The sequence below is a fragment of the Periophthalmus magnuspinnatus genome, chromosome 15, assembly GCF_009829125.3.
Source record: "Periophthalmus magnuspinnatus isolate fPerMag1 chromosome 15, fPerMag1.2.pri, whole genome shotgun sequence".
In the NCBI taxonomy this organism is placed as follows: Eukaryota; Metazoa; Chordata; class Actinopteri; order Gobiiformes; family Gobiidae; genus Periophthalmus; species Periophthalmus magnuspinnatus.
The window spans coordinates 19,801,236-19,817,194 of NC_047140.1; the positions used below are offsets into that span (position 1 = coordinate 19,801,236).

At 38.4% G+C, this 15,959-nt stretch overlaps 1 protein-coding gene across 1 annotated transcript in view; it reads right to left on the reverse strand.

The window, feature by feature from the left end:
- Positions 1 to 3,099: 3,099 nt before the first annotated feature.
- Positions 3,100 to 15,959, reverse strand: part of smoc2 (SPARC related modular calcium binding 2) — a 47,425-nt gene continuing 34,565 nt past the window's right edge. Inside the window, exons 10-13 of the mRNA XM_033980224.2 lie at positions 5,890 to 5,989; positions 4,931 to 5,178; positions 4,155 to 4,192; positions 3,100 to 3,553 (exon numbers count right to left, since the gene is read on the reverse strand). Coding sequence (XP_033836115.1) covers positions 3,530 to 3,553; positions 4,155 to 4,192; positions 4,931 to 5,178; positions 5,890 to 5,989 — 410 coding nt within the window. The 3' untranslated portion in view covers positions 3,100 to 3,529. The remainder of the gene's footprint in view (positions 3,554 to 4,154; positions 4,193 to 4,930; positions 5,179 to 5,889; positions 5,990 to 15,959) is intronic.

Sequence of the window (15,959 nt, forward strand, 5' to 3'; positions counted from 1 at the left end):
CGAACCTCATGATTTGGACCAGACCGATTTTGGATACATGTCTCCAGCTCCTCCATCAGCGCAGGCATCAGTCCAAGGGGAACATATTTGAAAACGTTGACATTCGGCCAGATCGTAAAAGGTGTTTACGTGCAGAAATCACACATGACAAGCTGGTCGCATTGTGTGGATGGTTTGGCACTGGACTCGGGGTTAATGAAGGAAAATGAAGACTGAGGCTGTGACAGTGGTTCACCTGTTGCCACGGAGATGTTTGGGAAGAGCAAATGTTGTTCTGGGCTCAGAGCTAAAATCACCAGCAATGAGATTCTAGCCACAACATGAGCTCCAATTAGGAATGTGGCTGTAAACATGAATACTGAGTGAGGAGTATTTCTAGAAATTAACAATGTCAAATTTTTCAATTCAATTCAATTCATTTATTTTTGTAACGCCCAAAATCACAACAACAGTTGTCTCGAAGGGTGTTCATGTTTATGTTCATGTCAAAATATTGTTTCATTTGAATGGGAAAAAGTAATCAAAAAGTGCCTCAAAACAGGAAGAAGTGATGTCACTTTCACGTCATTTATTTCCTACACAGTCCTGTCAAAAACCCTTTTCTTAAAACATAATACTAGTTCCTAATTGTAACATTGACCTAACTGAGAATGTTAATTTTTTGGGAAATAAATAAATAAATACTAGCATTGTATCAAGTGAAAAAAATGATTATATGTAAACTAATTTAACAGCAATTATTGTTACTCCTCATTTATAAACAATAATTATATTATATACAAGTACAGATATATTACAATACTGATTTACCTTTTTATTAAAGGTACAGCATGTAACTTTGTGGAGGTAGCACGTCGCTTGCAGGATTTTATGGAAATAGAAAGTAAAAATTCTCCATGGAGATCAGTTTCATGTCATACTGTGGAATATTGTAGCCAAAGGAACAACAATTCCATGAGAGCAAGCATCTTCAAGGCCAAATAAGAGGCAGGTTTGTGGAGATGCAAGCCCCCTCACTGGCCAAAAAAACAAAACAAAACAAAAAAACGTTACATGCTGGGGCTTTAATTATAAATCACAAAATTCACATAATTTATTATATTAGTCACATAAATAAGTTGTGCATTTCACCAATCAAAACACTTGAACTTGACGTAAAAATCATTTTCCACAGACTTCATGTGTGTTCCTGTATCCCTAATAGGAGATAAATTTGTCATTTAATTTTATAAGTCAATCAGTCTCATTTGTTTATGTGCTGTTGTTTCCAAAGAGAAAGTCAACAGACCCTGAAGAATAAGCGCTAATTTAAAACCCTGTTTTGTGGACCTTGTCTCAATAATAAAAACAAAAATTGGGCCAAAATTGTTTGCAAACATTTCCTTATAAATCCACGAAACTCCAAAGTGTTTAAAAATCCCTGGTCTGGTGTTGTAATTGAATTTTATTTGGTCTCAAAAACAGAAGCATCTGTTCTTTAGATCGCCTCTCCCAAACCACAGCTTTATTATTGATCATTATTATGACTGGAAGGAAAAACTGCTGCCTACAAATTCAACCACCAATTAGTCCAACTTTAACCTCAACGTCTCATTCATTTACATTTATATATATATTATATCATTTACCCGACCCTGCTTCTCCCATCACTAACAAGCTTGTCTACAACTTTGTCAGTGTCTGTTTTCTGTCTTTCCCATGTACTAGTGTTGCCTTTGTAAGTCAGTTAGTGTGACCACCTTAAATTGTATAGAAAAAGAGGCCCAGGGTGTAGAATGAGGGACAGACAATGCAAATGTAAGCTTAGTAACACCATATAATTGTCTGCAGTTTATATCAGTTGTAATGCGCAGAGATTGGAATAGCAATAGGTGCCAAGATATTATCAGGTGGAGATACAAGCCTGTTCACAATAAGGACGCAAGTGAATACTAAATATAGTAGGTATTTATAACTCACATGGTACAAATGAAACAATAGTGCAGAGGGATAAGAGTAAGTCTTTGTCCCTGCAGTGCATCTGAGTTTTCCATTACTGTGGATGCTGCTTAAGAGGGGCAGAGGTGAGCTGGTTTAATCACTTATATATTTGATCCGTTTTCCTGATCAGACCCTGCTTCTCCCATCACTAACATGCTTGTCAACAACTTTGTCAATACTCTGTTTTCTTTCTATTTCTTGTGTTGCCCTTGTAAAGTGAACTAACAGACTTTTGGTTGTGTTTTCTACTAAAACCTGATTGAAACTTTATTTAAACTCATTCTAATTGCACAAAAATACAGTATAACCCATGTGGTACAAACAAAACAAAAGTTCAGGGGGATAAAAGTCAGCCTTTGGCCTTGTAGAGCGTCTGAACTTTCTATTGCTGTGGATGCTGAGGTGCTTAAGAAGGGCAGAGGTGAGCTGGTCTAATCCACCTTCAGAGGCAGACTGCAGCTTTCAGTTCTCCTGGGGTGCTAAAACCAGACCACTGAATGGGATTATATCACAAAAAGGGGACCAACGTGTTAATCATAAATTAGGGGCTAAGCCTGAGTAAGCGGGTCAGTCTGAGGTCAGTGGCGCTATAGGGGACTATAGTGTGTGAAAAGCCACAGATTTTCTCTAGGTCGCTGTAATCAGTCTGAACAATGTACAGTAGTGTGAAGTGGAGGCCGCCCAGAGCCATGTTGTTCCTGCAGAAAGAATCCATTCAAGTGCTTAACTGTGACTGTTTAATAAGTACAGCTCACACTCATGTTGTGGCTTCTATAGCGGCTCTGCTAATAAACATGGGCAGAGCAGAGATCTGTCCATGTGTCTGTCTTCGGTCGCCGTGGAAATGTGGGATGTACAGATGTAAGTATCATTCATGTTTCTAATAGAAGAGTGTGGCCTGGGGGGAGCTGGCAGTCTCTGTCAGAATGAGATGAGACACTGTGTTTGCTATGTATGAGTAAGGCTTGGCTCCTGCACAGAACAAGGTGCTTTATTAAAGACAGAAACACTGTGTTATGATTTATATAAGAGGCCTTAATATCACACTAATGAGATTAGGCACAATCGGAGGCATTCCACAGCCTAATTAAGCATCTTAAAGACATTAGGACACACATGTATAAAAGAGACTTTATTTCTAATGGCACAAATACATGTGAACATGTTGTATGATCTGCTCTGATTAAAGGAGTTGTAAACTGCTGTACAAAGCACAAGGAGATGCTATAGGTCAGTACATTATTATCTGTGGAGCAAAAACTACATCAACATCAACAGGAAAATACAGGGCAAAATACAGCAAACATGAACATGAACTTGTACAAGAATACTTTTAGAAACACAAAGACACATACATTGTATGTGTTAAATAATTTGTCAGGACATCAAAAGCTAACTACATCATTCACAGATTCAGCAGTCTGTTTAAATACCTTATTCTACAAAGTGAATTTACATTTCTTTTAAAGTACAAAGTGCAAATACTATGGTTTCCATTGTTGCCGATTGGAGTGGGCACAATCTCCACACAGGAGGCAGTCACAGCGGTTCAGCCTTGTTTTCTCAAAGGATTCTGGGAAAAAGACATTTGTGTCAAGAAGGTAACTTATAAAAACAATGTGATTTACAATCATTTATACAAAGTGAGAATAAAACTTATTGAATGATAAAACTTAAAGGTGCATGTAACCTTTCTTGTGGAGAGTCCGCTACTTGCTTGTATCCATGGAGAAGCTACTACTTTGTCTGGAATGTTCCATGATATGGCATTAAACTTTTTATTCAGTTACACATTTCTTTTTCCAAAATACCATGAAACACATCCATTGTTACTGTGAGCAGGGACACCTCTTCAGAGATATGACCTGGATCTTGCCCAGGTGGTGTCACAGGTTTATCTCCGTGGAGATTTAATGACATACTGTGGAACATCCAGACAACTCTATAATATATTCATAGATACAAGCAGACTCCACTAAAGTTACATAGTGCACCTTTAATGGACAGTGTTGTAGAGATCACACAGTTTGTCTAATGTGAGCCTGAGTTGACCTGCTGTCTGACAAGAATCATTTATGAAGTGCAAATACAAGCTCTGCTAAAAAGTGCCCCTGTCTGGTTTTATGACCATTAATTGAGGATTAGTGAGTGTGTAAGAGGAGATGTTTACGTACTAGTTTACTGGAGGGCAAGCCGTCGCCTGTTTTGGCAGCTGCAAAAGAACAAATAATAAGAGTCATAAATAAAGTATGTTAATGTGCTGCTTTAGAACAAGGGTTTTAAACATGTATTGTGTTTTTGTCATCACATTCTCCTATAGCGCTGGCTGCAGGTTTGATGTATAGTGTAATCTAATGCAGATTTTGTGGTGTGGTTGGATATATAATAGTGTGATAATGGGCCTTGTTGTCACTAATATAAAACATCAGGTTCAACAATTACAGATTTTCCTTTTGGATACTTCTTATAAAACACATGCAATCAAAATTAATCTAGCATACAAAGTAAGTAAGCCAAATGAGAAAACCAGTGACATTTTTTAAGATGCAATGCAGGTTGTGGAATAATTTGGCATATGCATAGGAATAATTTCCAATTTTATTTGTTGTTGTTTTTTTATAACCCTGCTCTGAAACACTTGTATATCTAAAATTAAGACTTTTCTATGCTATGACACAGTCAGCTCAGTCTTTGTTATCTTGGCCTATGTCATCAGAGGTATAATACTCCCTATAAAACTAGACTGTAATAGACTAGAATGGACTGGACAAGACTGGAATGGATAAAACTATTACTGTGTCTTGAGGGTTCATCTCTGGTAATGGTAAATTAACTTCTTCAGTCTCAGTGTCTACTCTTTCAAATTTCGGACTACTACTGATTATTCCACAACAATTATTATAAACTAAAAGAACTCTCCATATATATTTTTATCTAGCATTCTCCTTACCATCATCCTTGATAACGCCCAGGCAGCCCATCAGCTCCTGCAGGGACAGGGCCTTGTCGTTGCTGATGTCGCAGTACTCCACAAACTTCTTGACGCACTTTTTGGGTTTGGACTTTTTGCGCAGAAACCGTTTGAATGGTTTGATCTCCTTCTTGCCGATGTCGCCACTGCTGTTTTTGTCAAGCTGACTGAAATACCAGTGCACCACCCGCTCCTCCAGGGTGTGGTTTGGGTCCGGCTCTGCCATTCTAGAAACCATAGTTAATAAGTTTACTTATTGTTAATCCAAATGAAAAAAAAAATACATGTAGACAGAGACATGTACATCCAAGACTGTTGAACCTGAGTGCTTGGCCTAGAAAGTAAAACTCTGAGAAAGAACGTAGATCTGCACTGCATTCTGTTGTAAATTTAAATAAAATTGGGAGGATATACTTTCTTTCTCCAGTTTTGCTAATACTGCACCATTACACATCATTAAGCAAAATGGGTCAAAAGGTGTATTTGTTACATAGGTATGTTTGAATATCTAATTATATACAATATGCAAACAGTCAGGTCTTTAGAGTAGATTTTAGTCATCCCATGTTTACAGAGAAAACCTGCCACAAATGACTAGAAATTAGTAGAGTGGATGAAAACTAGAGGTAATATGGGTAAGAAGAAATTGACAATTGATTGTTATTAAAGTTTTTTTTTTTTTGTTTTTTTTTTTGTATTTTAGAGATACCACCATAATGAAGTAGTTTTTGCTTCAAGCTTAGTAACTACTTGATTAAGGGGTTATGTAGGAGTTAGGGTTATGGTAATTAAGTAGTTACTAAACCATGTTACTGATGAATATAATTTCGGTTCATGGTTTATTAGGACTAATTCAAGTTTAGTTATTTTAAAGTGTTTTACCATACATACCACATGCCAGTACTACACATCCCAAATGACAGAAAGAGTTTGCGTACCTCCCAGCAGATGCAGGATCAGTGACAGCGTGCACCATGTCTGTGGACAGCGCATCCAGAACACTCGTCAAGAACTCGGTTTTCTTTGCCCCAGGACAGCCTAAGAACAAGACACCAGAGGTGAGCAGAGGGATGTAAGCTTATATATATCAGACATGGGTGGTAATAGGTGATATTTACTTGAAAAACATTCTGAAGAAATTATAAGCGTATTTTTTATTTTAGTAACAGTTCCCTTGGTAAGTAGTTTTAATAAAACATGTCTTCCCACTGGCTGCGGTTACATGCACACTCAAGATCATATTATTATCATATTTGTTGTTTTATAAGATTATTAAAATGACATATAGTTTGCTGGAGGGCAAGCCGTCACCTAAACAGCAAAATGTGATACAAGTAATCAGATTTTTTCTGATTTTTGTCGTCTATTTTTAGAAAATACCATAATTTCTTCCTTATTTAATGTTATTTAATTACGTAAATGTTACATCCAAACAGATACTCAGGACTGTTATTAAGTACTTTTTAAAAACTTGTTTGAGTAATTATTTGAATCACTACTTTTTACAACTTTCTGGTTGCACTCTGTACCTTTCTGGTAGATGGTATGCACTTGCCTTCATGAAAATATTATTGCTTTGTGCGGAATGTTCCACGGTATGTCATCAAATGTACCGATCCTGCATTTATTTAAGCATCGTTTTTTATTGCAAAAATACAACAAATACACGGATTTTAACTGTGAGTGGGTGCGCCTCTGGACAGAACTAATTTGTAGCTTGGCCTGGTAGTGAAGTTTAATGCCATACTTTGGAACATTCCAGGTAAAGCAACAACATCTCAAGCATCAGACCCTACACCAGGAAAGTTACATCTAGCACCATTAAAGTAACCGGACTTGAGTACATGTTGTGGTTACTCCATCCATCTCTGTATATATCAGCAAACGTTGAAAATTATACCCCAGTGAACCGCATTACAGCGAGGCAGAAAGCAGCCGTCATAGGTGGCCCAGTAAATGTCTGGGGAGGGACGTCATATAAGTGTAGTTCTGCTCCACATAAAGACAACACTGCCTAAACTAGACTTATGTTTTATTTTGTCTCATAAAGAGCAGTGTGCAGAGGGGAGAGTCAGCTGTCAATCACTCCAGAGGCCCCAGAGATCAACTGACAACGTGAAAGCTACATTCAATAAAAGTCTATATACCACAAAATGTCATACTGCGATTGGTTAAGATGGTGATGATAAAAAGCACAAGACCTAAAGGAGACTGGGCTTTCGTCGCTGCAGTTTCTGTCCCCTGGAATCAATCCAACAACCCAAGTGTTTAAACCAGTTGTTGATTCATTTAGTTATTTATTACGTAAACTGCTTTTTGTTTCCAAATATATTATTAAAATGAGTTGAATAATAATAAGTTGAGTATTGAGTGGACAGAGTAGTCAATACATTGTTGTTTATTATTTGGGATTTGTGGGATTTATTTTCCTATTTGAATAAAAAAAAATCTTGATACCAGTCAAAAATGAAATACGCTAAATCTAAGTTATAAGCACTTAAACTGAACCTAATAAATACAGTTTTGTGGGGGTGTATCTTAATGACAATATTCAGATGACACTATGGCAGTCCATCAGAAATCTACCACACTGTGACTGTATGTCGTGGTTGATGTTCAAGTATCGAAAGTGAATGGACTGTAAAACTAACCACAGCACTGCAGAAATATCACTTGAAACCCTTGTTGGACAATTAAACTACAAGTGTCTGTTCTTTGTGTATTTTATTTGAGATTCAATTCAGCTTTTCAGTTACAATACCAGTGCAGACAATATATTTATTTAAGATAAACTTTATAATCCCCAAAGGGAAGTTTATGTTGCGTTCACTGCCCATGTCTTAAACACAGTTACACTCATACATCACACTACAGGCAGCGAGACAACAACGGCCACAGCTCATCAAAAGAAGAAGACAAGTAAATGTCCATTATTAATGTCCTTGTTCACTTTGTGCACTGTGCAATCATAAAGTGTCCAGGTTATTGCACCAGCTCCATTGCACAAATATAATTAATAACAACCATAAGTTCAAGACATTCAATTTCACAGATCCTGAAGCACACTGGATAAAAAGTGACTTAAGTGCACCTTTGTTGAGCAGATTTGTTCAAGAGTGCAGCAGATGTTGGCAGAAATGACAGTTTATATCTGTTTCATATTCACTACGTAAAAGGTGAGGGGTTTCCAACAATTCATCTGGCCTAAGTGAGCACAGAGTTCACAGGGAAGGAAACTCTTTCCTGCCAATCACCTTCATGGCCTTATTTACCAGTATTTCAAATTTAGTTTTAGATTGGACAGTTAAAGATCCAAACCAGGCAACCATACTGTAACATTTTTCCAAAACAGCATTAGAAAAACAGGTCATGATTTTTGTGCTCGCACCAAATAGCCTCCTGTATGTCTCCTTAAAAAGTGGAGCCTCTGGGACAGTTTTGAACAAAGAAAATCAACATGTACATTCCATTTGAACAAGTTGTCAATATACACACCAAAATATTGGAAGATGAAACCTGCTCAATTTGTCTACCCTCAATGAAAACAGGACTGTGAGGTTGCAGAGGTCAGGGGTCAAACACCATCTCTTTAGTTTTGGTATTATATTAAGAGTTAAGTGATGCTCATTGCACAGAAAGGAGCTTATCTCTATGGTAGGTAGAGATACAGCCACCTTTGTAGAGAAGGCTCACAATTATCGTTTCATCTGAAAACTGTATGGTTTTGTTGCCTAGCTGACTGTTCTGATATTCATTTTTATACAGGGTGAACAAAATAGGTGACCGTTTTTAGAGTTTGATAAAGTACTGCTGACCCTCACTTGTTTAGACCTGTTTGTTAAGAGGGACTAAAACCATTTCACAAATAAAGGGCTTACGTTCAAGTCAAATAGTTTTGGACAAGAAGATCAGGGCGTACCGTGTCAAATGCAGAACTAAAATCTGCAAATAAAACCCTTGCATAAGTTCTGGGAGATTCCAAGTGTTTGCAGATCAGGTGTGGCAGACAGATGACTGCATCTGCTGTAGGGAGGCCCTGTCCGTACACAAACTGCATTGGGCAAGATAAGTAGACACTTTAGATTGGTCTGTTGACCATTCTCTTTTTAAAACTTTTCATCACAACACTTGTAAGTGCTACAGGTCTATAGTCTCGATTTGAGTGAGTAAGATAGGTAAGATGCCTTTGGAAATGGTGCTTCAGTCTAGTCTTAAACTGTGTTAAAGCCACAGAAAAGGCTCTGTCACCTCTGGTCTTGAGTCTAGCTTTGGGCACAGCAGCAGCAACTGGTAAGTTTACTCCCTCAAATAAGGAGGACCTGTAGAGTGCAGAGATGTAAACATAATCAATAACATTTTGAATTGCACTTGATATAAAATGGGGAGCCAGTGCGGGTTGTGCAACACAGGCGTGTTGTGGTCTTAGTTTTTGTACTGGACATTCTGTAAGCGCTGCAGGGAGCCCTGGTCCGGCCCCGCATACAAATAAGTAGATGGTTGTTTCATATTTGTCCAACAGATCAGCCAGGTAGTCAGATCAGGCATTTAAGAAACGGCACTTACTTAGTAAGGTGAAGCCATATCTGCCCTGCACTGACCTGAAGCATGTCATTCATGCCTTCATCACCCTCAGATGAGACTAGACTGTAACTCATTCTAGTGTGGGTTGGATCAAGGCTGCGTCCACCACTTATAGTTAGTCCAAAATGCTGCTGCGCACATGCTCACAGGAACCAGGAAATATGAGCTCCTTTCTCCTGTGTTGGCCTCTCTGCACTGGCTCCCTGTCAGCTTCAGGATTGACTTTAAGATTCTGTTGATGGTTTTTAAATGTCTCCATGGATTGACTCCTCACTATCTCTTTGTGCTTCTGTCTGTCCATGTTCCCAGTAGAACTTTAAGATCAACAGACCAGATGATTTTGAATGTTTCAAGGTCCCTGCTAAACAGTGTGCCTCTGGGTATTTGAACAGCCCAATCTTTAAATATTTTTAAATCTTTAAATCTGCACTGGCTGTGAACACAAGCTGAGTGAGACATTTGTATTGTTTTGTTTTATTGTGTGTTGTGTATTATGTGTTGTATGTTTAGTCTTAAAAGATTACACTTTATACTGCCTTTGTACAGCACTTTGTGCAGCTGTGGTTGTTTTTAAATGTGCTTTATAAATAAATTTGACTTGACTTAAAAGAATTACAATAATCCAGACGTGACGTTACAAACGTGTGGATTCCTTTTTCAAAATCCGCCTATAGAAGGTAAGGCTTTACTTTAGCAAGGAGCCTCAATGGAAAGAAGCTGGACTTTATGACAGAGCTGTGTTTGTTCAGTTTGAACATAGAGTCCACATCACCCCAAGATTCCTCACTTCATGGCGACAATAAGAAGATGAGGATCACACTCAAGCAGTCAAACTAATCCTAGTTTGGCCAAGCAATCTCTCAAAGTTTTATTTTGAGTTAAGTTCAGGAAGTTTGTGCTTAGCCAAGTCTGCACATCCCTGAGACAGTCCTGCAGAGTTTAAACTGTGGTCTGGCTTTCATTGGCGGTCACTGGCAGATATATCTGACTGTCATCTGCAAAACAATGAAATGCAATTTTGTGCTTTCTAAAAACATCACACAGCAGAAGTACAGAGCAGGGAGGACCAGCACGAATGTAAAACCCTGGTGCACACTGTACTCTAAGGGACACACAGAGGAGATGTATTGTTCTACGTACACAGGAAAACTCCTGTCTGACAGATAGGATAGAAACCAACAGAGTGCTGTACCCTTAGAGCCCACATGTGTCTCCAGTGATCCATTGTGTCAAATAAGTGATAAGCCTAAAAGCAAAAGAACTGCGGATTTGCCAGAGTCAACTGTTAAACTCACGGCCATTGAAAACTTTTTAAAAGATTGGATAACAGGCCTCAGACAATTCCTGTGCATGGCTTCTGATTAAAAAAGCAGGCAACCCATCTGGAACAGCAGATTTTTTTGGAAGACACTTTGCTAACAGTAGACTGTATGCATTGCAAATCAATGTTAAAACCATCAACTGTGTCTTGCTTGCTGCCATGAGGGTCATTTTTTTTGTCTTTTACAACATATGGCAAAAGTGCTTCAAATGTGTTGTATCCTTGTCTTATCCTTCAATTAATCACTAGCAGCTTTTTATAAACACATGTTTTATTACATTGAGACGTAGGTCAGTCTAATTATCACTTTGTAGAACTTAATATGATATTGGCTGTTTTCAGTTTTTCCCGTCCCTGAGACACTCCTGACCCAAGTGGACTAAGCACTTTTAACCATTACTTCAGTAGTGTGATTTTGCTCCTTCAGTCCAGCAGCAGCAGCAGACAGAAGGTGATTAAGACTTAGCAAATGTTAGCTAAACAAGAGGAAAGTCTGTCATTAAATGCCAAAAGTAAAACCAACACTGAGGCATTACACTGAGCCAAATGACGGGGGAAAATCAAACTGATGGACAACTGCAGTGGAATGAGTAATGATAGTGATTGTTGGTTTAGGCCGTATATTTTTAAGAGAGTTTGAGGAGGTGAGGGCTAGAGGCTGAAAAGAGAGAAGGAAAAGAGAGAAAGAGAGAGAAAGAGGGAGCAAAGATGGAGAGAAAGAGAGAGATAGGAGGGGGAAGGGGTAAAGAGAGAGTGTGTTAGAGAGAGGGGATACAGAGAAAAAGACAAATAAATGAGGGAAAAGAAAGAGAGGGGGGAGAGTGAAAGCAAGAGAAAGGAGGGGAAGAAAGAGGGAGGGAAAAGAGGGAGAGAGCTGAAAAGACTGAGAAAAGAGAGAGGGTGCAAGAGAGAGGGAGTGAGAATGAGAGAAGAAAGAGGAAAAGAGGGAGGAGTTAAAGAGAATGAGAAGGAAAGAGAAAGAGAGTGGACAAGAAAAAGAAAAATGGGCGAGAGAGGGGGAAAGAGAATGGGCAAAGAGAGAAAGAGAGGAATAAGGGAGAGAGAGCGAGAAAGAAAGATAGAGCTAGAGAAAGGGAGAGGGGGTAGAGAGAAAAGAAAGAAACGAAGAGAGAAAGAGGCGTAAGGAAGAGGGGAAAAAAGAGAAGATTTCGAGAAAGAGAAATGTGAAAAAAAGAAGAAGAGAGGGCAAAATGGTGTTAAATGGGAGCAAGAGGGGGAGAGGGAGGAAGATAAAAAGAGAGAGTGATGATAAAAGAAAGAGGGAGAGATATGGCAAGGGCGATAAAAGGCAGGGATAAAAGGAGAGACAGAACAAAGATAAAAAAGAGAATTAGGGAGAGCTTCCTAGTTTCTCACAGTTGTTGCCCGTAGAGGACACATTCTCCACTCTTTCTTTATGGCCCAAGCCTGAGGGGCCAGATTCTCTCCTCTCTCCGGTAATAGCAGCTTTGACTCTGTAACAGGTGTGGACCAGCGCAGCCTCCAGAACTCTGCTCCCAATAGTGCTTAAGTCACATGTCCAAACTCCTCATTACATTATTATGAGTACACCGTGCTTGGGTCTGAACACACCTCTCAGCCTCTGCCCAGTAAAATATCAACCCCACTTGTTAATGGACAAAATGGTGCTTTGCCAAATGTCTAGTGCTTAATTGGTCTAGACGCGACACAATTGTAATCCATGAATGTTTTTGTGTGCAGAACATTTGTGGTACGTTTTGCAGCGTACGTATGTTTTGCGGCATTAAGCAAAAATTGTTGCATGAATAATTGTGACTTTTTAAAAAATATGAGATAGAAAAATAAATAGTTTGGACAGTCTCACTTGAATGCATCATGGTTGTCACAGCAAACTGACTACATATCATTAGAGTACATGTTTTTATGATAAAATTGCATATCTTCTTAAAATGGAAAATAGTATATCATAATTATAACCAAAAAATGTATAAAGTCGGTGGTAACACTGAGTATCTGGTACTTAGGAAAAAAAATCAACAGTTTTTATTTTAAATTCATTTGACATAAACTTTCTATTGTGCTATGGCAAATAGTAAACACAAGATCCAACCAAAAAAGCTGCTGGATCACTATTGTTAAATACATTTATTACACTAGTAAAATATCTGTGTATGAACACTAAGGTTAATATTTAGCATCGTATCTACACTGGCTTAAAGGTCCTCTTTTATGTAAAACTGATTCTTGTGAGCTTTAAGCCATGTTACCTCATCAAAAACATATTTCCAAGGTTGTGTTTTGTTTCATTCACACATGTTTGAGTAATCCTGCATTATTGAGCTGTTTGTATCCCCAAAGTACAAAATTCTCTGTTCCACATTGTGATGTCATGTAGTTTTCAAGTTAACAGCTACCATTTATCTTCTGTTCAGAAGAGATTTCCATGGACTGTATAAAGAAGTGGACTAAGTGAGTGTGACGTCACCCATAGTGTCTGGCTCCAGTCAAACGAAGCTTATCAAAGCTCGCAGTTATAGGGGTGAATCTGTAGTGAAGTTGCATATTAGGAATTTCAATCACAAGGATCATAGTGACCAAAGAGCCAATCCGGAGCAAAACTGTTGGTGCCCCTTTCCACCCACACCACTGGTTTAGCACAGAGTGGCGCTTAGCAATGCTCTCAATCAAACCTGTTGCTAATGGTAGCGAAAGCGACCTCGGGGAAAGAAGGTGCCTGATCTGTCTGTTATTAATGTTCATATCTTCAGTTACGGACACAATAGTGAAATAAAACTACCAGGATCATGTAGAGCAGGTCAATACTAACATTTTAAGACCAAAGTGATAAGTCTGATAGCAGCATTTATGGAGAGAGGGGTGACAGTTTTCCAATGTAAAGCGAATTGGAGCCAGAGTCAATGGAGCTGGAAGTGCACCCATGGTTACTTCTTACTTGGAATGTGGCGGCTTGCAGGTTAGCTGGAATGATCCAGATGTGCAGCTCTATGGAGTTTAAAAAGACAGTGGAGCTCGTCCCGTATTACCACATGACATCACAAGGTGGAATGTTTTCCATCTGACAGAATAACTTAGCCTAAATATGCAAAGTTTGTGTGTTAAAAATATGTGAATGAAACAAAACATATGTTTTTGATGAGGAAAAAGCTTTATAACATAGATCAGAAAATAGCATAATATATCCTCTTTAACATTAGGCTAACTGAGAATTCTCTGAGCTATGGCAACAAGAAAAGCAATGCAGATGGAGTGTGGGTGGAGAGGTTGTTTGCTACGGGACAGAAATAAATACAAAACAGTAGTGATGATGCCTCTAGTGTTATTTATGGAAACAGCACTTGCAGTGGAAATTCAACAAAACACGACTGAAAAGATTGGACAAATGGGCACTGATTGAGCAGCTTTTGCCAGATCTCTTCACGCCACTTTAATTTGCCTTTGTCATCTTATCATGTTTGTGCTATCTTTGTGTGTCCAAGCCAAGTGGGAGGACCACAGGTAAAAGATTCACTCTTTCACAAAAATCTAACCTTGTTAGATAGAGAACAGCAGCATAACATTTCAGCAGTATGTTTGACAAAATATCTGAAAATACAACATTTCTGGTGGAGGCTTTGCAACTTGCTTGTCTCCATGAAGATGTTATTTCTCTGTCTGGAATGTTCCACAGTGTTGCATTCAAAGTCTTGTATTTATTCAGTTACACATGTTTTTATTGGAAAAGAATATGCTGAAACTTGGCATTCTGACAACACCTGCTTGCCTCCATGGAGATTCAAAGGTGTAATGCCATACTATGTAACTTTTCAGGAAAAGCAATAAAATCTCTATGCAGACACATGTAAAAAGTGACATTGTTTTGTATTGTGATATTTGTGTCATTGTTCATTTAGAAAACAAAAATAGTTTGATTATTCAGCTTTAGGTCAATATTTCCTGCAGCAGTGTAACACACATGATTATTTGTTATCATGACAGGCCTTTATTTGTCCTCAGAGGGGCACATTAGTGGACACAAAGTGTTGGGGTGCAAAAATAGCTTGTTGGTCCTGAGGTAGTTTTTGGGCGGTCCTGTGTGTCTGGTCTGGACAGTATGTGGCCCGAGGGCAGGGTCCCGCTGTCAGTCAGAGGAAGTCTGGACATTTTCCGTTCAGCTGTAAAATCCTCCTGTCCTGCTCTCACTGAGGAGGGCCATCTTCAGGTTTGAGTTTGTTAACAATAGCAAGAATGTGGATAATGATCTTTCTATAATCCTCAACATGGGGCTGGGTGATATGGCAAATGAATGAATCTATTTCTTCCCTCCGTCTGATCAATCAGTACTTCTGACTCAATACAAACCATTTTTATTTTTATTAATAACAAATGTAAACAAGAACAAGTCTTTTAATAAGTGCTCACTGCTCCAAACCATACATTGTATCTTTAGCTCATCAGCAATGAAATAACTGGATCTTGATTTGATTCAAATTCCATTAATTGCACAGAACTATCACAACAATATTTCCAGTTTAACTTTTCAACAAAACTGAACCAATCTAAATATCAGACTATCAACCATTCACAGGAGGCTGTTGTGTTATAAAAAGAATACATAATAACAATAATACAATAATAATAATAATGCAATAGTCTTAAAACTTTTCCAGATACTCATTGTTGCTCTATAGTTTTGTGCATTATTCATTCACTCCATACTCTGTGGTGGTAAGCTATCATTGTAGCCACAGCTGCCCTGGGACATACTATACAATTGAAATAACAGCCTGAAACCATAGTCATTGCATAAGATTTAGGGTCATCCAAACTAAATTTGGGTAGCTTAATTTTCAGAACCAAAATAATACTCCTTTATAATACTCCACTAAAGTAATACAAAAACCCAAGGCTTGACCATAGTAAAAAAAAAAAGATATACAACGATAGAAATTAGGTCCGAGCAGGTTAAATTGACTTGATATTTGGACTTTCTGACACATAAACCATTAGTCAAATGCTTGTTGACCTATGCGGTGCAAGGAGCTGGCCCTAAGTGTATGTTTGCATGTGTGTACCCGTCTGCTACTGTCAATACGGCCCAGTGTTTTTCTATGGAGCCACATGGGG